Source organism: Psilocybe cubensis, chromosome 13 (assembly GCF_017499595.1).
Source record: "Psilocybe cubensis strain MGC-MH-2018 chromosome 13, whole genome shotgun sequence".
Taxonomy (NCBI): domain Eukaryota; kingdom Fungi; phylum Basidiomycota; class Agaricomycetes; order Agaricales; family Agrocybaceae; genus Psilocybe; species Psilocybe cubensis.
In genome coordinates, this window is record NC_063011.1 from 2,180,373 (window position 1) to 2,205,477 (window position 25,105).

Below are 25,105 nucleotides of genomic sequence, written 5' to 3' on the forward strand. Positions count from 1 at the left end.
GTGACTGGCATCTTCACCCTCCCGGCTTCATTTCATCCTCTCGTCCATTGCGCAGTGTCCACGTCAATGACAAACCAAAGTACAACTCCCTTTTTCGAGCGCCGCGAATCCCACTCAGATCCCATGTGCATTGTATAATCATTTCAAGAGATCCGGCAGAATCGAAAAATGGGCTTTTCCTTAGTGCTTAGCTTCTTGATATTGTTCATCGACTTTCTATCTTATGGATTCTTCATGCTCGCCTTTTTACATTTTGTTTCAATAGTCTATTTTTTTCCCCTTCTCTTTTATCTATCTACATATTACACATTACTTTTCTTGTTTCACGACTGTTGCAATCTTACATTTTGGAAAACTTTTCTGAGCTTTCTCTTTAGGTGAAGTGGAAATCTGGTCGCGCGACCTCTAGGTATGTTCTTGCCTCACACTTCTCTGAAGACTGTTTCAGGCTCGTATTCGCACCTATTGTCGCAGGCGGAGATACAAGGCGATACCACAGATGGTGCGTGTTATTTTTGTGCGCACATACTGTCGCTCACCGACATCTTCGCAGTTCGCACTACGGTAACTGGCGAACTACGTACATGCGTACTTGACATGAAAACTTGACAATCAGAACTTTGAAAATCCGCGGCGACACCTAGCGCTCCTTGACACTTCCGATCCGAAAAGTGGAGAGAAGGTCGAAACGTACTCAGGGGTGAGGCGAGTAAAAATAAAGAAAGGGCATGCGACGGTGACGGTTCGGTTGAAGCCGCACTGATTTCTCAGGCGTCATTCCTCGCTGGGTTGGGATTGATGCAAATGGGGAATGCATAGATGTGGGTCCTCTCGAACCGAATGTACTCGGACTCAAGCGATCGTTCCGACACTCATTACCACAGATTATAACTCTGTGTCGTGGGAATGTCAGGCGCCTTCCTTTTTTCTGGTCATGTTCTTCAACGTAGCGAACATTTTGATGCCTATCTTACCTAGAAGCACTTTGCGACAAACCAGGACATCAGCCGACGAGTGACGGCAGAGGGAAATATTAGAGGCGGTTTAACCTAGTTTCTGTGCGTTTCTACCGCATTCCAGATTCCAGAGTGTTTTTACCTTGACTTACAGCTTCCTCTTTGCGTAGCACCGTCACCAGGAATGTTTCGGCAATGATACTTGAACAGTTTCTTTGGACTACGATTGATGTGTTTCCCAGTCCTCGAAATTAGCGATAAGGGTATATCTAGTTAGTACAATCATCTGTTCGCCCTTTTCTCATCGTTGCAGCATACTCGGGGGGACTGAAGGAGGTATTGGCTGGTATTGGTACCTCTTTCCGATGGACGTCACCCCGAAGGCCGATGCCTGCCTCCACCCCATCTTCTCAAGCTCTTCAAGCTCAACGGAGCGTAGAAAACTCAATATTACTAGCCCTGATGGGCGGATACAACTCTGACGGTTTCCAAGTTATAGGTCCTTCATGAGTATCTTTTTTCTGTGAAGCTTGCTCACTGAATATGATGCGTGCAGAAAATATCAGATAGAAGCCTTCTTTGTCAATTAAACTCGCGATTGACCCTGCCTATGACACACTTTGACCCAAACGTGTGCATTTAGTCCTATATTCCATCTGATTGGAAGCAACTTCAGCGGCTATTTTCTCTGTTTAGACTTTTACAGAGGTACCGATCCAGAAAAACTTTTCGGAGGTGCCCCAGATAACCCGAAATGGACCACCCATGAGCCTGATGACCACGGCGTTCTCCAACGTCAAATAATCATTTATTGCTTCCATACCGAAGCCCCTATTCTCCGTTGACTTTTTCATGAACAGTCGTCTGCTGCGCTCTCACTCGAAATCTCTATACATCTTTCTCCCGTGATCACCCTTGCTTTCTTTCCCGAAATCTTGGAACATTTGCGCCTCTACGCCTCGTCACCGAACGCGTGAGTATAAATCGAAGATGATCAGGAACAAATCTTCTTCCAGCAACCACAAGTCGAGCAATATGCAAGTGTCTACTCAAAGTGCCAAAAATACTGCAAATACTGCCAATAAGTACGTAGTTTACGACTGATCATATACCTTAGCTAGCTTCATCCGAGACTGAAAACCTTGCTTTCTCTTTTGACAGCGAAAATATGCAAGGACTGAATGACGAATATAAACAACTCAGCTCCGGCGCCAAGGTCAGAGGGTTGCGCGAGATCATCTCTCGGGAGGAGAAGAAAGTGGGAAGCATCCAAGTAGTGGAAACGTTAGTGTAAGTCTCTCTGGTGTATTGTCATGGCTAACGCACTGATTCTCGGTTGACTACTAGCGGGTCGAAGCAGCTTACCCGCAATGGACGCGCGTTCATCCGTCTCTTGTACTCTACATCCCGTTTCACCAACAGGGAAATTGCAGAGGCTGTCAGTTCTAACCCCTCCGCGGTTAAACGTGTGGTAGAGAACCGGTATGGGAAGAATGCAGACGATCTCTCCAGAGATGAGGACATATATGCTACATATATAACTCACACCATGAACCTCCAAAAATTCGTGAGTATATCTTCCTCTTGATACGCAGTACTTGGTCAACTTCGGGTGTTTCTCTTTCTGAAGGCGAATGAGCTTCCACCACTCTCTATGAAGAAGTCTACAAGCGGCGTAAGCACGATTATTCCGACCGTAGGTTTTCCTCCATTTCTCTCATTCCATACAAAAGCTCATGGATGCTTTCTCTTGCAGCTTCCACCGAGCAAACAGGAACAGGAATTTCTCCGTGACAGGAACGAAGTCGAAGAAGAGAAAAATCGAGGGAAAGGCGCTAAGCAAAAAACGGTGACTCTTTCTCTTTCATTCTTTAACTTGAAAACTCACTTTGCGACTATTCTCCCACCCCAGGAGAATATCAAGACTACAAACGCCATTGAAGCGCGCGGGGTCGACGACCGGATTGACGAAGAGTCAACCTCTGACGCGAGCTCCGATGAATCGAATATTTTCAAGACTAAGACGGTGGCTCACTTCTCTGACAAGGGTGCAGAATCCGATGCGTATAACAATTTTTTGGAGGAAGAACAATTTTCAAAGGTGAGTAACCACGCGATACCTACCTCCAAGTCCTAGGTTTGATTCACTGGCCTGATGTATGGCTTCATTTTATAGGACCCTGGAATGCGTCCAAAGACTACTTCCTTCAAGGAAAAACGTGCCAGGTTTTCGATTGACCAACCTGAGGTGTGTTGCTCCATGAAATTACATTGCAGAGCACCTTCTAAAGTTCTGGACTTTGATTAAGGCTCGTAGCGTTGCTGGAAAGCTTCCCCCCTCTCCAGTGTCTACCAACGAGACTCCCTCCAAGCCGCAGAAGCGTAAGTGCGAGGAGATGGAAAGTCTCCCTCTCAATGCACCTTCAAGCTCAAAGATTGCCAAACGCTGTGATACCGACGATGATCGCAGACGCATCACAGGTTTCTTCAAATCTCGTGGCTACTATCTGAGCGCGGTGATCGATGGTCTCGTTGAAGCTGGATTTGGGCCAACGGAATTGGAACTCTTGCGCGGGAAGCCAAGGGAGGTAGTTGCCAAACAGCTTGTAAAATGGGGAGATTTGCGTAGAATCAAGGCCGACGCCTTGGCTCAAGCAATCGAATCGGCCACGGCGGAAGATTGGAGAAAGTTGGTCGCTTGATATGCAGTGGTTCTTTGACAAAAAGCCACGTTAATAGCATTGAATTCCTTTCAGATGGCTTATACTGATGCACTTGACTCCGATTATTTTTATGTTGGGTTTGCGTTCCGTACCAAATATCTTGAAGTTCGCACATACCATGATACATTTTGTCCAAAAGATAATAGCAAGAAGCCTTCTGAAGTTCTATCTAATTTAACTCAAGATTGACCCGGAGACGAGGAAGCAGCGGATGCGGCACACGTTATTTTAACTTTTTGTATAGGTACCTTACCGAGTGACTGGTTGCTTGGACTCCTGAAGGCTTGATTTAGTTGTTGTCTGACGGAGACATCAGACTGATAAAGCGCTGTGGCCCAACTGTGATCTTTCATCCCCATCGTATTTCAATCCCTACATTAGCGACATCTCTTACTTGCCTATAGTCATCCTTCTCGCGAATGCGCTAATTTATCCTCACTGCACACCGTTACATCTTTCCCCTCGATATAATTCTTGTCAACAGTCCCTGTCCTAGGTCTAACTTTGCTTATCCAGGCTCTGCTTTCATATCCCGTTCTGTCACAAAGTCTCTCATACCACATATATCTTGCAAACACGGTCGGGAAGTATCAACTCGATCATGTCAAAATCGAAGAAGCAATCCTCAAAACATAAATCCTGCTTGAATCAACAGGCTCGTGCTCAAAGAAAGGACGATGTAGCGAAAGATCAGAAGAGACAGTACGTATGAAAGATTCCGCCTGTCATTCCACTTTAATTTCTACAATGTGTCCTTACTATCCCTTTGATTCATCTATGATAGCAAGATGAGTAGGAGGGAAAGGAATTCACTGCCCGTCGCCGAAGAAGTGAGCGAGAAAGTCGAGCAACTCACCGATATAATGTTGCACAAGTCAGCGAAGTATGGTCTGATCAGCTTTGTGGAAGAGTGAGTGTGACTACATGATACTCAAGTAAAATACCCTGATTGGATCCGTGCCATCTCTATCCTTTGGATGGATGATAGAACATCGAAGCAGCTCACCCGGGACGGACGCGCGTTTATTCGCCTCCTCGACTCTTTTGGATGCTTCACTAACAAGGAGATCGCATCGGCGCTTGGTACGAATGCGCCCGCAGTCCAGCGTACTTTGGAGAACAGATACGGAAAGGTTGATGACGACTTCGACGAAGACGAGGATACCTATGTGAGATTCCCGACGCATAGAAAAAAGTTACGCCATTTTGTGAGCTTTATTTGCTGTTCGTACGCTTGCAGCTCATTAAATTGGTCTGTCCCTAGGTCAATTCATTGGTGCCCGTTCAGGTTTCAGAGCCAGAAAAGAACGAATCGACGTCTAAAAAGGTGATTTCAGTTTTTGTTGTTGAGTAATAATTTTGCAGAAATGCTGACCGTAGATCCTTGCTTTAGAGGAAGAGAAGAAAGAGGAAGAAGGTACAATACTATCCATTTCTTTGGAACAATGCAAGAGGCTTACAATTTCATCTTCTTTGGCGTTTATAGAAGACGGAATGCGAACCTTGCTGCCAGGAAGAAGTCAAAAGAGAGTCTCACAGTGATGACGACCAGGTCTCCAACTCTGCCTCCACCGACAACTTCAATATCTTCACATCGACCAGGGCCAAAAAGGTAGCAGCTTACTCTGAAAGAGACGATGACTCTGAGGGATATGACCCAAAAAACGATTCGGATATGAACTCGGATAGCTCTGTAGAGGACGAGCGTCATCAGAAAGTGAGTAAATGAAGATTAATTTTCCCGCTGTGTTCACCGGGTGCTTATTGCTATACGTGTATAGCAGCATAAAACTAGATCCAAACACAATGTATCAATATCTTGTGGCAAGGCGAAGGACGCCAGGTCGACCAAAAGCAGACAGGAGGTATGTCATCCACAAAAATCCACAGTTGGTTGTCGTCTGAAAATTGAATTCGAGATGCGAAGCACCGTGGGCAAACCCCCTCCGTCTCCTGTATCTGTCAGAGGCACCCCTCCCCCCAAGACCAAGAAGCGCAAGTCGCAGGAGATGCTCTCCATTCCCCGCTACGCTCAATCAAAGGTATCCAATCACAGAAACTTCGCCGACGACGACATACGAGTTAAAGCCTTTTTCGTATCGCGTGGCTACGACTCGGACCCGGTAGTGGAGGATCTAATTGCAGCTGGATTAGGGCCGAAGGAATTGCAGGTCCTGCGAGAGAAGACTAGGAAGGCAGTTGTCAAACAGCTTCGGAGATGGGGGAACCTTCTTCCCATCAAAGCTGACGCCTTAGCACAAGCAATCGAATCGGCGAGCTCAAAAGACTGGAAAAAGTTAGCTGGGTAGTCACAGAAACACGGACAAGTTATCATGAATAGATGTACACTGAAAACAATTACACATTCGTTCTTCATAAAACCAATATGCAATTTCAGTGCCAATCGCAGCCTTCTTACCCACATATTTTCCAAAGCACGAAATGAATTACATTTTAGTCTGGAGTGACTATTCGGAGAACATGAAGCTGACCCAAAGGTAATCCGATTGTACTTGAGTAGCCTTCACTTAGGTGGTCTGATAGGCGGGGACTGATAGTACAGTGATTGTATGTCATTGACTCAGCGCAAATCGTAGCAAAAAACATAACATCATGTAGGTATGGAGCATCTAGTAGACGTATCCAAGGAGCTTGCCTCCGACGTTCTTGCGACGAGCCTCCTCGTGGTCGAGAATTCCGGAAGAAGTGGTCTGCAAGTCGGGTTAAAACCAAGAATCTTGCATAGGAAAACTATACGACATACAAGGATGATAATACCGAAACCTCTAGCGGGGAGGAGCAAGTTGACCCAAGACTCGATCTGGGAGTGTTGGATGTTGAAGCGGGGGGAGATGACACCAGTTTTGTTGAGACGTCCGTTGAGTTGGACGACAATTTTGCCAGAGCGGTGGTCATCGATGATCTCGAACTCGCCGATGTAACCTGGGTGAGAAAATCAGCAAAAGAAAATAAGGATTGTTTTAGGAAATGAAAAGAATGTGGACTCGTCAGTGAACTCGTGTCCATGGGTAGTGCAGACACATGCTATTTGGTTATAGAGACCACGGTTTGATATTTCGGAGACTTAAAACGAAGCACGCGTAGAATTAACCGCGTTTTCCGTAGTTATACCCCGAGAAAGTAAAGAACTGAATCAACAATGTGTGGATGCTCACCGTGACGCTGCATGACGCTCAAGAACTTGACAACGACTTTGGATGAGGGGCGGATGAGCACCTGGCGCTTTCCACGGCGCTCGGCGTTGACGATGTTGTTCAAGCAGTCATTCTATACAGATTTCAGAGAACATTCGGGCCAAAAAAGTGAGCACAACTCACGAGGACGGATACGCGAACCATTTTGAATTTTAGGGTGCTGAAAGATGGAGAGTAAGCAAGATTCCAGAGCCCAGAATGAGTGTCGCGCTACGGAAAGCACGAGTCAAGCAGGCTTTTAAAAGAAAGAGAACAACCTTGGGAGCGACGGCGGCGACGACGAGGGCGGTGAGTTGAGCGAACTGTGTCTGGCTTTTTGTGCAGACACACTTGAGCCTGGGGAATGTCCAAAAATGGCAATTGTGCTGTACAGGACTAACTCAGCCACCGCGGAGTTTGCCGGGCTTGCTGGCCAGACGGCCGCCCAGTTTTCCGCCGCCGTCAAGACCACTCTCCTCATCGTCAAGTCGCTTAAAGAACCATGGTGCTCATCGTTTATGCCGTCTCCAACACCCAGTGACGCTGACAGTATCATTTAGGGTCGCGTTCGCACGAAAACCACCAAGAGGGCCTCCAGAGTCCTCATCGAAAAATAGTGAGTAAGGCCATAAAATTCATCTAGTCGTAATTGAACTTATTGTTCCAATCGATAGCTACCCCCGCTTGACCCTCGATTTCCACACCAACAAGCGTATTATCGATGAAGTCGTGCGTATTTGCACCCAAATTTCAAGTCGCACACCCACTTAAGTGAAATATTAGGCTGTTGTTCCCTCCAAGCGTCTCCGCAACAAAATCTCGGGATTCACCACCCACTTGATGAAGCGTATCCAGCGTGGTCCCGTCCGTGGTATCTCCTTCAAACTCCAGGAGGAGGAACGTGAGCGCAAGGACAACTACGTCCCTGAAGTCTCGGCTCTCGATACTTCCGCTGGTCTCGAAGTTGACCCTGATACCAAGGTGCGTAACTGTACTGTTATTCGTTATCGAAAAGTCGGCTAAAATATCTTTGAAGGCCCTCCTCGAGTCGTTGAACTTTGATTCCATCCCTGTCAATGTCATCGTCCCTGTTCTCGCCGCCCCCGAGCGTGGCCCCCGCCGCAGCCAGCGAGCTGTTCCTGGTGCCGCCCGCACATGATTTATTCCTTTCTTTCGGCGACTTCGACACCCTCTGAAATCACCATCCTCCATCGCACAACACTTTGGGTAGGGTAGGCACATGGGGAAGATGTTAGATGATTGGAGGGTGGTCAGCGTATGATCCCATATGCAATTTTATGATTTGCCTTGTATTCATTGACACAATATTGCACGCATCCCAAGAGAGTGTGACCCCGCCTATAGTGTTATTCCTAAGTTCCCAGTTTCAGGATACTGAAGCTATCCTGTTACCCCGCACAATCAGCTTTTAATTTCTGGTTCTTCGATTCGTTCGCAACCTTGCGATTGGTACTTTCATCTCTCGCGTACCGGCCCGTTGAGCGATCTTTTACTCTGATCACGCGAGACCCGGTCTTCATTTTAACAGTCAACTATGAGCACCTCTGACGATTCGTTCCAGCTGTACGATCTACGAGTAGAAGTTGTATGTCCTCCTGGGGAAAGAATTCTCTGTGGTGCGAAGCAAGGCGATCACTTCATACTACAAGGAGAGATGCTCCATCTGCCTCCTGGTCAAGGATTCTCTATCTACTCACTGGGTATGGATCGCATTTGGCGTCTTTAATCGTTGATCCAAGTAAAGTTATACGACTCCCTTAGCGGCGGTGCTCCCACTTTTGGCAGCGAAACAGAGGGCGACTCATCCTAACGATTGGATGACCACCGATGGAGAGATCGCATGCCCTGATCCTCACTGCAAGTCACGCTTGAAAATAGAGAGGATTGGGCTGCGCACGTTCAGACATTCGGAGGTCACCGTTGTTCCCCTTGATAAGACAGCTTGATTTCTGATGGTGTGCTTTGTGGTCCAAATGAGAGTTCTAGGTGAGCGACGACCCTGAATTTGTTCCATGATGGGTGCGAACTGATATGTTGGATTTTCGTATGGATAAGAATTAGTATCTCATTATGTGATTATCCGTGGTGAATGGCATAAGTTCGCCGTGCTGAGCCGAACTCTTTTTTCTTCATTCAGTCCCAAGTCTCCAAGAGTCTTCTACAACAATGTCAAAAGACGAGGGAGGAGAAGTAGTGCTTCTATGCCGCCGGTTAATCCATCGTCATATGATACTACTCCTGCGGTATCATTTTAAAAATAAAGTCTTCAATTGAACAGGGCTCTTGAGATTTGTCGAGAACTCTCCCAGCGCGAATAGTCGACGTCAATCTCGGTGAATGTTTTATTCCTTTTGTAAGGTATTGCTTAATACTAGTCTGCAATCATGATCGCTGTACGCGGACAGCGATCTTAACGTATACAGTATAGTATAGGCAAGTAATTAATGTTTCTTATTAAGGAGATCTACTTGAAATTGATTTTACGCTGTGGGGGACTGAGGAGGACCTGACGACCTTCCCGAGCAGCTCGGGTGCACCTGCGGAAGAGCGGGCCAAAATATATACATGTGGTGGCTTGGTTTTATTCTTTGTAGCGTGCTGTCGGCGGATAAATTAACGATTCGTTCAAAGCCCACGAGCGCGGGTGTCGCCAAGCGCTCCATCATCACCGTTGAAGACATCATATCCACAGCCTTTTCGCCGCGGAGGACGGGCGAGACTACGGACGCGCACCCCAAGGAAGCGGCAGATTCTGATCATTTTTAATAAGTCGTCGCTAGCCACTTCCAACGCCGTTCCACGGAGTGCAGAGAGCACTGTTCTCGGTTGAGCCGAGGTGCTGAGCAGGGTGGGGGGACTAATTTGCACGTTAAAATAGCAGATCTTTGTGAGATAACCGTACTGGGGACGGGAAATGGAGGCGCTCGTTCGACGGGTGACATCAAAAAGCCAATGCTCTCGTTAGATGATTGTCTATTGCTAGTATAATATTGTACAAATGATGGAGAGATATACTGCTATATGCATATGTGTGTGTGCGAGAAGTAATAGATGCTGAGGGAAATATAGGAAGAGATCCCGGGGGGAGTTGTGGATCTCACAGTCGGGAGAGGACTGGCTGCATCTTGCTGAGAAACGCCGATGCTATCATACGTCCACTCTTTTTGTCGATGATCTATGGTACGAAAGAGGCGGCCTCAGAAAAATGGAGAAAGAATCTAAAATTATTGGGCTAGTTCTCACCTCGCACCGAGATGACATCACACGCCCGCCCAAAGCAATAGATGTGCTAACGATTTGGAGGATAGTTCCTCTACAATAATGGACACAATTAGACGCGCCTTGAAGAGGGGAACGAAGAGAACCTACCGAGGAGCAGGAGAGTGGAATAGAACGTTCATTGACTGGGTAACGCCAACACCATTGGCGTCTTGGATGAGTCCCAAAACAACGAGAGGCGTGCTGCAGCAACTATAGTGGATCCCGAATCAGTCGCATGCTTGTGAGACAGAGAGGAGCCGGTTTACTTGTCTATCAGATATGCGACGCAGCCCCCGTGTAGCATTCCGGCGCCGTTTAGCATATCTATAAATTGCCCAGAGTTCCCAGTCAAGGCGTGTCCCTGCTCGGTGAATTAAAATGCGGGTGTTACTCACGTTTTGTCACCTCTATCTCAGCCGTGGTGGTAGCCTCTAGTCTCCCCTGTCGTTCCATTTTTCTGTTTACGTTCACGTCGGTGAACTTGACCGACTTGCCGACTTTGAAGCCAAAGGAGCCCTCCTCGCCGACGCCATAAGTCATGAAGGTGTTGTAGTTTAGCTGTTTGACGTAGTCTGGGGCGTTCCCTCCGATATACGAAGCGTGACCGTGGTGGGGTAGAGACGCCGGATCAACCCAAGCTTTGACTGGCTCAGGCGGTGGCGGAGGGTTGGAGATTATATCATGAGACTGGAGGGTAGCCGAGAGGGCGGCAAGCGACGAGGACGAGGTGGTAGATAATTGTCTAGAGGACATGATTGATTCTAGTTTTGTTCAAGGAGGAGGGGGATGAAGTAGCCAAGGGTTTGGAGCAAGCGGATTCTTGTACCTTTGCGATTCCCAGTCAAGCGTGTGTATGTAAACTGGACACCTTAACTAGGCGAGGCCCTAGGATAGGATGTGAGATCCAGAAGGCTCTGCTTCTTCCACGTGGGACATACATTTTGAGATTGAAAAGAAGGTAAGTAACCCGCAGATTCTTTTAGAGACACCGTAGGAAAATGAGGTGGGTTTGGTGCGGATCGTTGGAGGGGCCTTTTGATCAATTATGTCCCTGTTGCTAGCCGGTCGGCAGACACAAATGCCAGTAAAGGTCTTTGGATGAAATGGAGATACACCATCGTGCAACACGATTAGAGTAGATCTGGCCAGTGGCAGTTGGGAGTAGCACTGCAGCCGAATGTCCGACAATATCAAAACAGCGCTGCCGAGATGGTATGTATAAACATCCAAAGATGTAACTGGCACTCGAGTGAGAATGTCCTGAGAGGAATGTTCAAGAAAGAGGTATCATATTTATGGTTTTGCTGATTAATCAATTCGAGGACGAAACCTCGGAACTTGTACAGGCAGAATGCTCTGCCCTGCCAATGGCCGTCAATCGGTGCGCTGAGAATTAGAGAGTGGTCATAATTTCCGTCAGACCTGTGACGTTTGTAAAAAAGGAATAACGCCGTTTACTAATAGTTGCAAGTGCGAACAAAACTCAAAAGGGCGGTAATGAACCTCGTGATGTCGACGAAGCAACACTTTTAGAAAGTTCATGCTTCTCTGGACGAATGGGTTGCTTGGGTCAGATCCTTTGGCTTTCCAGTGATCAAAAGACGGACGTGGGACATTGTCTGATGTCATTTACCGTATACATCATTTCCACAGCGTAATGCTCAGGAGCAACTGAGGCGTACCTTCTGTGGTGAATAATCTCAATGTCAAACAAGCGCCATTACGTTCCTGCCAAGTTTCGTATGCTCGAATTCTGCACTACACAAATACCTGTGATTTCCAGAAATTCAACTGATTAACGCTCTGGAAAATGCATTTCAATAATTTTGACACCTCCTTTCTTTCGACTTTACGATTTTGGCGGATATTAAACCTCATTGTCTGGCACATTCTGCCCGATCTTGTAAAAGGACGTGGATCATTTCAAGTAGCAGTAATATCTGCAACGACGAGCAACATCGATAAAGCCCGATATGCCCGTCTGTGTTGACAACGGATCAATCAATGATCTGAAGAAATCAAGCATGAAAGTGGCAGCAAGTAGAGTTAACTTGTGATGATATAGACCAGTTCAAGACAGATTAGGGCGTATATACAAGCTACAAGACACCAAAAAAGGAATCACAATGACTTGTTGGGGTCCGAATGAGGAAGTATACAGGGCTCCATTAACGCCTCTCCTCTCTGATTTTTGAAGAACAAGATATCACCTTCGTTTTCAACGAAGACGCACTGGGTAAAGGATCTCCAGAGTGCATATAGAGCAGGCTGACGTCGATCAACGATTGAAGCCGCGGAAATTAATACAAGAACGACTTACAGTAGAGTCGTAATTATAGTAGTCTCCAAGAATGGGTTTAATGGCATCCGTCGCTTCGGGCAGATTATCTGGTCAAGTGTGAGTTTTTCGCGAGCTTGTGATACGACAATCTTCTCACAGAATGGGATGCTTGGGAAGAAGTGATGAGCAACATGGTCGCTGCTAATCTGCATTTTCAGGCTGTCAGTATTGACCATCCTTGGTAGTAGTGATAATCAGCCAGAAGTTGGCACCGACATTGTGAAGAAAGAAGCGGCCGACCCAGCCAAATAAAGGGCGATCCACTGTCGCGAGGGCACCTCGAGCGAAGGTCCACTGATCCTGGAACGATCTTCATGAGTTTTTCATTCATTAGACTTCTTCTTCGTGGACCCGTGCCGTACCTTTCGATAATATGGGATCGTTGGATCGCTATGCTGTAAGTAGGTAAACAAGACAATCCTGCACATGGCAGCATAAGTGATTTTCCAGGGGTATATATAGCTCTTGGCATACCAGTTATGAGCAAACTACGTTACTGTCCATCAATAACCAACTTTTTGGGGATGATGTCGAACGGGTGCTTACGAGCCATGGCATGATATAATGACGAAGTAGCATGATCCACCCGAAGCGATGCCCGAACTCTACGAGCACCGCTAACATGCATAGAATGCTGATATTGGAAACAATGATCGACGAGCCTGTGGTAAATTAACTGAGATAAGCGCCCATCAATAATTTCAAATTTAGTTGGGCCTTACGATCTTTCGGAGAAAACAACTTGGATGATGGTAGAAAATGCTGTGTGGTCGGTCGATATCAGCTCTGTGTCGTAGATGTATTGGATCAGGTCTTTTGTAACCTACACTTGTGAAAGAAGGGTATCTTGGGTTCCCTTTGCGGTTGTGCCTATTTCAAAGCTGAAGCGTTCAAAAGAATCATCATGTAGCCGATCAAATACGAACAACAAATAAAGCTGGAATCCGCTAAAATTCCGAAGTCTTCAGGGTAGATCCATGATATCATGATGTAAGGTACTTACAAGAACTGACGCACAAACATCTTGAACAGGGTGTACGCTGGAGTTTCTTCGAGCAGTTCCTTGTAGTCCATCTTCACAGCAATTTCACCGCTGGGAAGCTTGAAATCTTTTCTCGTCATGGGCACATACGTTTCATCACGCTCAATGTTGTTTGTTGACTTCTATTATGATTCTCAATGCGTCAGATAAATTAACGATTTGAGCTTGAGAAAAACATACGTGGTGAGTATTGTGAGTGACCCTCCAAGCATAATATGGGGTCAGAACAAAGGTATGAACAGCCAATCCAATCGCAGCGTTGATGGGACGATATGGAGATAGTGCATTATGGCCAGCCTATGTCGTCGATCTCAGTCTTCGACCTGATTAAGTGAAGGAAGGGGTATACTTCGTGTCCTTGAAACATCCTTTTTCAGATGAAACTGGGAGTGAATCAAAGAATGGGCGTACCTAAGCACCATAGCCCTGCAAACGTAATTCCTTGCCATCCCCAATACCATAACCAAAGGATAGGACGTATAAAGGAGAGTAAAACAAGTTCAAGAAAGTTCCCAACTGCGGGAGTAACAAAATCAATGGACAGAGAAAGTCGAAAGAATAGGTACATGAAGAAAATATGCCGGGATATATACGCGAGACTCTTCACAGTTGACAGTTCGAAAAGATGACGAGGGACTGCCTGGCGTAGCTCATTGTACGACAAGTCAGGCGGCGTAAATTTTCTGCGTGTCTTTCGCGCTTCGTATTCGGGTCCGTCTTGAAAAAGTTGGAACCAAGGCATGGTTAGAAAATTAAGACTCGACCGAAGCGCAACTGACGACGGGAAGAAGTATACACAAAGAAGAGATAATGCAGGTGTAAAAAGCTGAGGACCGTTTTCTAAGCTATTCGTAAAGCTTTATAGTCTTTTTTTGACAGTGAAAGATTTGCAAGAGCCCCGGATGTGGAAATTGCCACTGTTTGACGCGACATGCCGAAACGGACTTTGCCCTCCTTCCGCGATCACGGAAAAAGCTTGTGAATGATATAATCCCATCCGATCCGTTTTTTTTTGAGACAGACGGGTACCACAGCGACCTTCCAAGATGCCGCGATTTTGGGGATTTTCGATGCAGAGGTCTCGAAAAATTCAAAAATTTGGCTAGTGCGTTTCCTATCGCGCAACATCGTGGGATGGAGATTGGTGCATTATACGTCAACTATTGAAAGCCTCCCTTATTTACAAGATGATAGACTAGGGTCATGAGATTTTTAGCAAGGTCCAAAAGCTCCCTTCCCGCTTTTTCAGGGATTGATAAATACGATGGAGCATTAGAGTTCGAATTTTATTGATTAGATAGGCTTTCGCGGGGATAAGAAAGTTCACGGTAGCAGAAGCCACCTCGCAACCAACTTTGGGAAGGATGGCGTTCCAAGGCCAGTCACTGGGTCCCACCCAGGAACTGCCGAGTAACCATCGGTTCCACAGCCGCTATTTTTCCCCGACGTTATATCGTTGAACGCGTCCGAGAATGAATTAGAGTAGATCTGGAATGTTCGCGATGCGGTGTTAGTGAGCAAGGCAATGGGTTATTGTGGGCACGCACGGCAGGGTTTATGAACCCGATGGGTTTCTTCCCGACGGTGATGCGGGCGTCGTTGATCATGGTAAGAATGGCACCGACAACAGGAGCGGCGGCTGAAGTACCGAACAATCTAGTGTATCTGCCGTCGACCTGATATTACGTCAAAATTTAAATCCTGCATTTCGAAGGGAAAAAAAGAACGCACCACAACAGCATAATTTGCCCTGCAACAGGGAATGGAGTGAGAATAGTCGGTGATGCTTTAAACAGTAAAATATTTACCCATTTGCTGCGATATCAGGATAAGCACGACTCTACATGAACAAGTATCAGCGACGAAATTCCTCTGATTATACACGTGTTCCGCTTCCGCACGTACGTTTCCTGTCGAGTTCCAGATGTCACCTGAGTAAGTGGGTCTGTGATCCCTGAAATAATTGTCTAATGCGTTCTTTTGGTACATGGGCATAGCGAAGTAGTTGCTGAATCCACCGCCACTGGCTATCACTTCTTCGCAGGCGCTTTCGCGTTCTGTAACCGTTGCACCTGGATTGACCTGAGTTGCCCCAACGGAAGTGACATACGGACAGCTAGATGGAAAGCCTATCCCCGAGTTTTAGAAACGGAGTCTGAAAAGAGTAGCATTAAAGCCTCACTGGGGTTGAAAATGGGGCCTTCTTCCGTTTGTGATCCTATGGGGCGTATGATTCATCAACTAAACTAAATGGAACGATTGATGCTCATAATCACCATCGTCTTCGAGGCATAGGTCACTGTTTCCTGTAGAGTCAAAGCGTCATTGCTGAGGAATGAACACGTCTTATGTGTATCAGAAATTGACTTACCAGCAACGCCGTTGTCACCAGAAGAAAAGAGGACTGTGACACCCATCAGACCGAGCTTCCCATATCTAAGTATACGTGAAAGGCATTCGACAAATTTCTGACGCGCAGACGATAGTAAAACGGACTCAGCGCATTGACGGGCAGCGTAGAAGGGAGAGAGATCAGCCTCGTTGTACCCGTATGATGTCGAGATGACATTTGCAGGTTTGACGGTACCACAATTGGCAGGACCTTTAACAGAAAGTTGAGCATCTTCTTTGCAATATATCGCAGGCGGAACCAAAGCGTATCAGACACACCCTGATAGCCGTTTGGATAATCATCAGGGTAAATTGGGTCTTGAGTGGGGTCATCCCCGTCCTCGAAAGTACAATATGTGCCATCCAAGGCATCGATCAAGTTGTTAAATGAAGCTCCTGTGATACGATGTTCCAAATTCCGTAAATCAAACATAGTACAAAAGGAAAACGGAATAAACAAACCTAGAGGTATATCTCCAACTTGGTAGAGAGTAACCTCTTGCTTTGAGCCTACAAGGTTGACCAGGTTCATAGCGTACTGCAAATCCAGATTCGCCTCTCCGTTATAATCAAACCCTCCTTGAATAGTCTGAACGATACCTAATAGAAGGTCAATAATTTTATCAATCCTCGGAAATGTATTCATCACGCGTACCTCCATCTATCGACACCAACTTGGGCTGCTTGCCCACCAGAGCAGAAGAGAAGTTGGAGTGGAACTTGTCGAGGTCAGATTGGACATAAGCTTGAGGAGTATACTCGACTACATGTGAGAGTAATCAATGGCACAAGAAGAAGCGACACGAAAACTTTCGACGACTAACCGATCCCAAAAGAGTTCTTGTGAGCGGAAAGGGGTTCATATACAAGGCCGTATAATGCTCTCAGGCAGATTGGCGTGATTACTTGATCGCAATTTCTCAAGTCAAACGCTATATTGTCGATTACTCCTGTAGTTTTAGGGGTGATACCTACCCCCGGGTGACCTATATTTTTTGCTGAGAGGCTGGAGGGACCGCGCCTCTTCACCATTACATCAAAGTGAATAGATGGCGTCACGATCTCAACGTGGGACGCCACACCGGCCGGAAGATGATAGTCCAGGCACGCTAGAGGTAAAATGCACGAGTTGTAATGCTTTTGTCGAGGAAAGGTATGTGAATGTCGTACCGATATGTTGCGTCCCATCTCTGTGCTCATAGACATGGTATTTTGTCTTTAACAAACGCTCCGCTTCTCCCACTGTAGCATTGACTTGCAACCATGATTTCGACGAGGATAAGCGAATCCGGGAGGCGTCAAATCCTTCATTCGTAAGCCATTTTCGCGCTGCATTGATACTATGATTGCTGGGAGCGAATGTCTCTGCGATTTTTGCCTGTGTCCAGTGATTTCCGTAGTTTCGAGAGTCCGGGTGAGAAACATCATTCAGAAATTCCTCCAGCCTGTCTAGGTTCGATTGCTTTAGTCCAAACTTCAAAGGTATGAGTGCCGCGCTTTGCTGCCTGCGAACCAGGGACCACCCAGATGGAATGAAGGACCTTTTTTCGTGTAGAATGTAGTCATGCGATGGGGAGTCAGCGGATGTGTTGGCGTGAGCCAGGAGAGTCAATGATAGAAGCGCAACGAGGATGTAGAACATTTCAGAGAAGCGCATGCCATCGGCCATTCTGCAAAGAAGGGTGGTCCGTCGGGAAAGCACGTTATGTGGGATGAGGCCCTCGCGACTCCCTGAACTCTATATATAACAGGGATCGTAACACTGGGCAGTGCAAGGCGAGTCCGGCCACTGCGTAGAGTCGTCATCCTCCGTGCAAGGAAACTTCACAGTACGTCAAAGAATTTGAACCTAGAAAGGTAAAACGTAATGATGCGGACCAGGCCTTGTGTTCTGCGGAAGAGTAGGCGTTTACCTTTGGGCCTCGTCGTGCTCGATTGAACACTGTATACGAACGTTTCCAAAGGTCCATTTGAACTGATCCTCATTCCTTGACCCGGAATGGATCATAGCGGCGTTAACATGATCGAGCTCTGCCCGCCGAGGTGCGTCAATACCGAAATGTGGACAGCTGGTATTGTTGTTTATGAGCTCCGGTAGAGTGAGATACGACAACCCAATGCACGAATCCATATTGAAGGTGACTCTTGGCGTCAGGAGGATGAGATGATTCGAGCAATAAACATCTGTGAAATACAAAACAAGACAAAGAGCATACACGCCTATACATTGTTCATGGAAGGTGGGTTTAGACTAAGGTGACACCGGATAAAGTTGCAGGGCCGTTTCTGGAATGCGGAGCTCCACCCACTGTGGAAATTGGGTGGGGGATTCTAGCGCAAAGACAACCTCGCAGTGAGAAACAAATTCATGGGGAGGCCAAGTTGGAGCATCATCGTTCACCAACGTCGAATACAGCTAATGGGTATCTTGTTCATCGCTTCGGCCTTCTGAGGGGTAAAGCTATACCAGACGAAAAATGGTAGTAGAGGCGCATCGCGGACGTGAGATCAGAAAATGGCCACGAGGATGATGGAAGAAGGCAACCAGCGACGCTGATGAACAAGACCGCAGACATTTAACCCGAAAAAGCATTTTTATGTCCTTGAGAAAATTTTCATTCGAGGAAAGTCGGAACATCGATCTGAGTCTCAGCTTCTAGGATCAGAAACCAACGGTAAGATCCACAACGATAGACGAGAAGACTGAGTGGACAGGGTGGACAATCTGTAATCTTTTCGGTTTTTCGGGCGAAAATCGAGGTCATCCATAACAGTAGTTGGTAGCTTTTCCCTAGCACGATGAAACGAAGACAGAGTATAACATTGGAGGGATCATCGTGAATATACATTGTGCATATCTCTGAGAAGACAATGATCAGACAAAGGAAGATGTAGAAGTGATATCGTACCTTGCTACTCGCATCTTAAACGAATTCCATATCAACTCTTGAAAGTAGCTTCACTAGCACCTCTGTGGTTCCGATTAAGAGGTGGATCCCATTGTCCACCGCCCCCGATCCGCGATTCGCCGGAGATCACGTGCATGTTCTGATTGGATGAATTTTGCGGACCTGCGACTGGGTTCCCCGCTTTCGCCCTCGTCCAACGGCTCCGAGCTCGCCCACCAGGTTAACCATAGAACGACTGCTGCTTGGAGAGGCTGACTATAACAATGTGAGTATAACGACTGTCATATAGGAAGATGTGTTCCTGACATTGAGCCATGCTTTCAGTTCAAAATTACCACAGTTTAAACTACCGTCATAAGTTATTTGGACCTCTTATAATTCACCGAAATCTCAACCAAAATGCTCGGTTTATCCCATGTTAATGGTCTGCTACGACCCGTTTTGCGCTGCTCAACACAGCGTTCCACGTCATGTCTGCGACAGCGGCATTCAGTTGTCGCTGTTCGCAATTATCACTTGTCGGCGAAACAGCCTCAAGCACAACACACATCCGCAAGTGTTGGAAACAAACAGAGGACTCGTTCTCTACGGAGTAGCTCAATGAGCTCAGGGATGTCGCGAATACGTGGCATGCACTCTTCCGCAGGTCCGTCTCGTCCGTTCCCATTGTTCCGAATACCAGGTGCTAATCAAAGTTTCTTCGTACATACGATCCAGTTCTCCGACATATGGGCATCGATCGCCCTGCTCCTGGAACCGGGTATGTCGCCTCTCCTGTCCACTGAAGCTTTCCATACCCAAAACCTGCCTCACTTACTTACTTTGACACCATGTTCATTTTGTTTTTTTCGCGTTGATGTCATAGGCTCAAGGTTCATTTCAAAGATTCGAACGGAAATCTGATCAAGACGGTGGAGGCGAACGAGGGAGACGACATTTTGGCTATCGCGCATGAATATGATATTGATTTGGAGGGTACGTCATCGGCGCTCTTCCCTTTCCGTGTATTTCATTAACGCGAACAATTGTTGCATGCCCGCCCATACATCCATCCTTGGTTACTGTGTATTAATATCCGTTATCTCGCACCGCAATGCCTCACCTCGCATCGCCGACGCCGTCGTATCGTATCGTATCGTATCGCGTTTCTGTGTATGCCGGACGATAGGGGCCTGCGAGGGTTCAGTAGCATGCTCCACATGTCACGTCATCCTCCCGGAGGAGTACTACGACCTGCTTCCCGAGCCAGAGGACGACGAGAACGACATGCTGGATATGGCGTTCGGCCTCACGGACACCAGCCGTTTGGGATGCCAGGTCAAGCTCACGAAAGAGCTCGATGGGATAACGTGCACCCTGCCGTCTGCCACTAGAAACATGTTTGTCGATGGTTGGTGTTCTGTCTTTTGTCTTTTTTTTGCCCCTTGTGTGTTTAGAGGTCCGGTTGTGTTGTGGTTTGGGTGCCAAGCCTCCGTTATTAAAGGATGGATCGGTGTGGGTGTGTTGCGGAAGGCAAGGCCGGAGAAAGTTGCCACCGGTGTTGTTTTCTCTTTCTCTTTCTCTAAGCTTTCTGGAAACAGAAGTGTAGCAGCGGATCACTGACGATACGTATCTAATTTTTTTTTCAGGCAAAAAACCTTCGCATTGAAAGTCGCAGATGTATCTGTTTTCATATCTCCTAGATTTTGCAGTCTTAATTGCTCTCATCGCAACACACAACACACACCCCATCTCTTTGCACCTTGCACAAAGCAGGAAAAACAGCCGAACCTCGTTTTTTTGCTTGTTGCTGAAAATTTGAAAAAAAAGCCGGATTCAAATTTCACGGCGAATAACTTATGAAAGTGTTCAGCGCTCAATGCTCAATGCTCGTGCATTGTTATCACATTTACTAGCCACAAGATCAGGGGCAGTATATGATTGTGATTGTGGACTCGACTCATGTTCAATTTCAATTTTCAATCCTTCAATCCCTCAATTCCTCGATCTCATCATGATCATAGCATTATGATCTATTATGATCCAGGTTCATTAAGGTCATATTGTACCTTTATATATAGAGAACATCTAACATAGCCAAGCCGACTATTTCGCGCTGGGACCTCGAGGCTCTCTTTAGAGATTGATTGTAATTTCTAATTATACCGGGAGAGGATACAGTAGTTTGACGAGTTACGACTCTGCGAGCGGTATTGGACGCTTTGCATGTATGCCGTATGCCGCAGCCTTGGGTTGGGTTGGTTTTGGCGCTCGCGCTCGTGCTTGCTGGTGCTCACTTTCCGATTGTGTCGGGGCGATCTTAAATGCGACGCGCTGTGTGTGTGCTGTGTGTTGTGTGTTGTGTCACCCTCTACCATCTGGTCCCTCTCTACTGTAGCCTGCTGCCCGCAGGCTACGGACAAATTGCGATATCGATGATTCGATATGTACTTTGTTTTGACTCTTGACTTTTGACTCTTGAGTCTTGACGTACTTGGTGCCATATTGCGCGCGGCGCGCGTGGCATGACGATCAATCGTCGTTTTATTGGTCTGCACCTCTGACTCGGAAGGACTCTGATCTACTATATTCAATTGATACGGTATCTTTGATGATGATAATGGTGCCTATCGCCACGACGCTACTTGGTAATACTAATAGTAATACATAGTAGTGTACCTAGCCTAGTGCCTAGTGCCTTGGACCTATATTTTATAGCTATTTTCATATCGATAGACCTATTCCCTAAATTTACACATACACGGACAACGAATTTTATTAAGCGGAACATAAAATTTGAAGACGGCAAAATCACGGAAACTCGCAAAATCGTCAATGAGTATTTACAAAAAGTTGAGCTATGAGAACAAATGTCGATACCACCACATTATCAGCACGCCTAAAGCCATTCCCTTCTCAAACTGAAAGGCATGTCGACGCTTTGCTGCCAGATCGTACCATAGTTTGACATAAACTCAACATCGGAGCATTCCTTATGTAACTCGGTTACGCAAAAATTCAAGGCCGACTGTATGAATATATTTTGAGGTTGGGCCTATCGATATGAAAATAGCTGTAATAGGAGTCTAGGAGTTTTAGGACAGAGTTGGACGCCTCGTTGCTCTAGCGGCGAGCGCGCGGTCTGGCGCACATTGCACGCGGCGCGGCACTCGGCACGCCTCTGCGTCCCTTTTTTCCAGGTTTTTGATGATTTCAGGTTTTTTGAAGGTTAGTTCGCCGTCCTTACCGTCCTTACCGTTCCTACCGCTAGCGCTGATCTGACTGATCTGGCTTTTAGCCTTCGAAATTGAATTGAACTTAGAACATGTCATTTTTACCTTTCTTTCCCTCTTTTCGATTCTTATGTACATAGATTATAGATCATAGATGTATATCCTGAACCTGAACCTAACCCTGAGACCCTTTCATATTACCATGCATAATGCATAGCTTATACTTTGGTTTATTAAGTTTCAAGGTCGTGCTAATTTTACTCTTGAAGTATGTTTTGCGTGGGATCAGGGCTGGGCGTTAAGCATTCAGGATTCAGGACAGGATTCAGGATTGGAGAACATTATCCGGTAAAGCTGATTTTTTTGAAAGGGAAGTTGTACTTATAACTTAACCTCTTCGACGAAATTCGGAATGGGAAGATGAAGATGAAGACGAAGACGAAGACGAAGGGGGAGTCAAGATGAAGATAAAGATAAAGTTGGAAGGCTGGCGACTTCGTGAAGGCGAAGGCGAAAGAAGGCGAAAGTGAAAGCGAAAGAAGACGAAGACGAAGGTGGACCCTGCGTCGTGCGGCGATAGTAATCAAAACATCAAAACTTCAAAACATTTAGATGCCGACTAGCTATAGGGCCGTTTATGATAGTCGATACTTAGAAGTTTGAAGTTAGAGGGTTTAGTTTGTTACATACGGAGGCTTCTAGCTTTGTCTATGTCTCTGTAGTTCGTTGTCTCTGTCGTTGTCGTTGTTGGCGTTGTCATACAACTCATACAAGTGTGGGATATACTAATAGGTGTGGGATCGGTGAAAGCGAACTTGAACGCGAAGGCGAACTGTGAGGTGACATTAGGTATGTACGTTGGACAGTGAAGTCTGGATTTGTTTAGTGCGAATTTTTGATTTCTGAAACACTGAAACACTGAAATTGTTGGAAGTTTGGAAGTTTGGAAGTTTGGAAGTTGGGTTCTGAATGTTCTAATATCGTGATATCGGATGGACGGATGGGAGAGTTCCAAGCCTTGTCAATGCAAAATTCAAATTCTACCGAAATGCCAAATTCGAAATTCGAGATGGTGTACCGTGTCGAGCCTCATTTTGTTTATCCTCGAGGATATGAAAAAGTCCGAGTCAGTCGACTCTTTAGTCGTGTCATAACATTGCCGCTGCCGTTGACATTGACGTTACCTGCTACCTGTTACCTGCTACCTGTTCCCGGTATTATCGTAAGACGGTAAGACGGTCACGGTGAATAAAACTCAACTTTCAAGAGTGAGTTGAATCGATCGACTCGACGGTCAACCGTGATGATGTCGATGAGGCCTTGAGGCGGTGTTTTCTTGGCCCTTGAGACTTGCTTGGGGTTCATGTGGGCGCTTATGTAGTATGTAGTCTGTACCGTTATACTCGGAGTAGGCTGGAAGATCAGGGCAGGGCAGGGCAGGGTAGGGTAGGGCGCCGGCCGGCGGATTGTTTGAGTAGGATCGCTGGGTGATGGATCGTTGGTTCGTTGGATCATTGGATCATCGGTTCGTTGGATCGTTGGATTGGGCCTTTATTACGATCTTTTTCTTTTTTTTCTTCGACTTTTTTCTTTTTTTTTTCTGGTCTTTTTTTCGGAAAGGGTTGAGTACATACTGATATTGAAAGCCCGTATTCAATATTGTATCACTATCACTATCATTATCGTAGTGTATCAGTATCTGGGAACCAAGTTACCAAAAGTTCAACAAGTTCAAAAAGTTCCAAAAGTTCCAAAAGTTCCAAAAGTACCAAAAGGATGAAAAAAAAAAAGAAACATTGAACGAGGAACGAGGAACGAGCCTCGAGGATCCCTCGATCCTCAATATTCAATATTCAATATTCAATCCTTGATCCTGAGATTTTTGAAATTGTATAATGAGTGTAACGCACGGCGCGCTCAGGCTGATAAGTATGCATGGGCTGATATAGACTGATATGCATATAATATTCGGAAATCCTGAGACTTGCTTTGATACTAATAGTTAGTTGATACGTTGATTGTTGTCAGTGTTGAAGTTGAAGCTCCTATCCTTATCTTTATCTTTATCCCTCCGTATCTTTATCCCTCTGTATCCTCTTTTATCCTTATCCCTCCGTATCCTCTTTTATCCTTATCCCTCCGTATCCTCTTTTATCCATATCCCTCCCTTATCCCTATCCCTCGTATCCTTATCCTTATCTCGTATCCGTATCCAATTAACTCTCTCGAAGGGTCAACGCTCATCGCTCATCGGCCAACACTCAACTCGTGAAATTGGGACGAATCAGAACGGTAAATATAGCAGTATCAATGTCAATGGAGTGGAGTGGACGACTGGACAGCGACGACGATGATGATGATGAAGATGATGGTGTTAGATTCCTCGTTAGCCACTTTTATAAATGAATTAGTACTAGTAGCACCGTGATCAGGAGCTTGTCGAGGAGGTTGGGTTGGGATCTACCGACGCGAACTCGGACGCAGACGCTGACGCTGATGTGGATTCGAACGTGGAAGAGCGGAGGGGTTGAGATATGAGATATGAGATATGAGATAGGATGCCATGTGTAGCGCACGAGGCTTGAGCTTGTTCGAGAGTCGGTATGATCGTATCGCAGCACACACTCACTCATAGACGTAGGTAGGTAGTGCATGGAACGCAGGCAGGCTTGTGTTGTCCGTTTGTCCCAGTCCGTTTGTCCCATTCCGTTTGCAATATTGTCCAAGTCCGTTTGTCATGGACATTTAATCACCCAGGCTTGGATATTACCCTTGAATATTGAATCCTTGAATATTGCCTTCAAGAAGGTTTACATTTGAATATTGAATATTGATATTGATATTGATAGTCGAATGTGTTGTGGAGACGTTGAGACATTACAACATTACTGGTTGACCTGCGGTACAATGGTGTTCGTGGATCGTGGATCGTAGCTCGTCGTGTGTCGTGTGTCGTGTATCGTGTGGGCCCGGTCGATGGTCGATGGTCGGTGGTCGATGGTCGATGGTCGATGGTCGGTGGTCGATGGTCGGTGGTTAATGTCGGATACTCGAA

At 46.3% G+C, this 25,105-nt stretch overlaps 9 protein-coding genes across 9 annotated transcripts; 6 read left to right on the top strand and 3 right to left on the bottom strand.

Moving 5' to 3' along the window:
• Positions 1–1,946: 1,946 nt before the first annotated feature.
• On the top strand, positions 1,947–3,658 carry JR316_0013369 (uncharacterized protein; the record flags this gene model as incomplete). The annotated part of the gene is made up of 7 exons (XM_047898978.1): positions 1,947–2,041; positions 2,118–2,246; positions 2,304–2,523; positions 2,587–2,652; positions 2,713–3,057; positions 3,133–3,204; positions 3,266–3,658. The coding sequence occupies 7 exons, from the start codon at positions 1,947–1,949 to the stop codon at positions 3,656–3,658; spliced, it is 1,320 nt and encodes a 439-aa protein (XP_047742526.1).
• A 622-nt stretch (positions 3,659–4,280) lies between these two features.
• JR316_0013370 (uncharacterized protein) lies at positions 4,281–5,988 on the top strand (the record flags this gene model as incomplete). The annotated part of the gene is made up of 7 exons (XM_047898979.1): positions 4,281–4,381; positions 4,464–4,589; positions 4,668–4,848; positions 4,944–5,006; positions 5,166–5,396; positions 5,475–5,544; positions 5,570–5,988. 7 exons carry the CDS (start codon positions 4,281–4,283, stop codon positions 5,986–5,988), a joined length of 1,191 nt encoding a protein of 396 aa, XP_047742527.1.
• A 321-nt stretch (positions 5,989–6,309) lies between these two features.
• On the bottom strand, positions 6,310–7,038 carry JR316_0013371 (40S ribosomal protein S22; the record flags this gene model as incomplete). The annotated part of the gene is made up of 4 exons (XM_047898980.1): positions 6,310–6,390; positions 6,444–6,622; positions 6,856–6,967; positions 7,018–7,038. The coding sequence occupies 4 exons, from the start codon at positions 7,036–7,038 to the stop codon at positions 6,310–6,312; spliced, it is 393 nt and encodes a 130-aa protein (XP_047742528.1).
• A 209-nt stretch (positions 7,039–7,247) lies between these two features.
• JR316_0013372 (40S ribosomal protein S17) lies at positions 7,248–8,032 on the top strand (the record flags this gene model as incomplete). Its single annotated transcript, XM_047898981.1, has 5 exons — positions 7,248–7,378; positions 7,434–7,489; positions 7,517–7,602; positions 7,657–7,854; positions 7,910–8,032. The coding sequence occupies 5 exons, from the start codon at positions 7,248–7,250 to the stop codon at positions 8,030–8,032; spliced, it is 594 nt and encodes a 197-aa protein (XP_047742529.1).
• Positions 8,033–8,428: 396 nt separating this feature from the next.
• Positions 8,429–8,840, top strand: JR316_0013373 (uncharacterized protein; the record flags this gene model as incomplete). Its single annotated transcript, XM_047898982.1, has 2 exons — positions 8,429–8,594; positions 8,656–8,840. 2 exons carry the CDS (start codon positions 8,429–8,431, stop codon positions 8,838–8,840), a joined length of 351 nt encoding a protein of 116 aa, XP_047742530.1.
• A 1,577-nt stretch (positions 8,841–10,417) lies between these two features.
• JR316_0013374 (uncharacterized protein) lies at positions 10,418–10,908 on the bottom strand (the record flags this gene model as incomplete). The annotated part of the gene is made up of 2 exons (XM_047898983.1): positions 10,418–10,479; positions 10,551–10,908. The coding sequence occupies 2 exons, from the start codon at positions 10,906–10,908 to the stop codon at positions 10,418–10,420; spliced, it is 420 nt and encodes a 139-aa protein (XP_047742531.1).
• Positions 10,909–14,861: 3,953 nt separating this feature from the next.
• Positions 14,862–17,598, bottom strand: JR316_0013375 (Aorsin; the record flags this gene model as incomplete). The annotated part of the gene is made up of 14 exons (XM_047898984.1): positions 14,862–15,026; positions 15,086–15,214; positions 15,270–15,288; positions 15,347–15,378; positions 15,444–15,667; positions 15,721–15,756; positions 15,815–15,844; positions 15,910–15,974; positions 16,035–16,140; positions 16,209–16,325; positions 16,392–16,529; positions 16,585–16,692; positions 16,754–17,038; positions 17,100–17,598. The coding sequence occupies 14 exons, from the start codon at positions 17,596–17,598 to the stop codon at positions 14,862–14,864; spliced, it is 1,953 nt and encodes a 650-aa protein (XP_047742532.1).
• Positions 17,599–19,566: 1,968 nt separating this feature from the next.
• On the top strand, positions 19,567–20,486 carry JR316_0013376 (Adrenodoxin-like protein, mitochondrial; the record flags this gene model as incomplete). The annotated part of the gene is made up of 5 exons (XM_047898985.1): positions 19,567–19,598; positions 19,704–19,813; positions 20,007–20,217; positions 20,275–20,375; positions 20,467–20,486. The coding sequence occupies 5 exons, from the start codon at positions 19,567–19,569 to the stop codon at positions 20,484–20,486; spliced, it is 474 nt and encodes a 157-aa protein (XP_047742533.1).
• A 3,880-nt stretch (positions 20,487–24,366) lies between these two features.
• JR316_0013377 (uncharacterized protein) lies at positions 24,367–24,581 on the top strand (the record flags this gene model as incomplete). Its single annotated transcript, XM_047898986.1, has 2 exons — positions 24,367–24,435; positions 24,471–24,581. 2 exons carry the CDS (start codon positions 24,367–24,369, stop codon positions 24,579–24,581), a joined length of 180 nt encoding a protein of 59 aa, XP_047742534.1.
• Between the last annotated feature and the right edge of the window lie 524 nt (positions 24,582–25,105).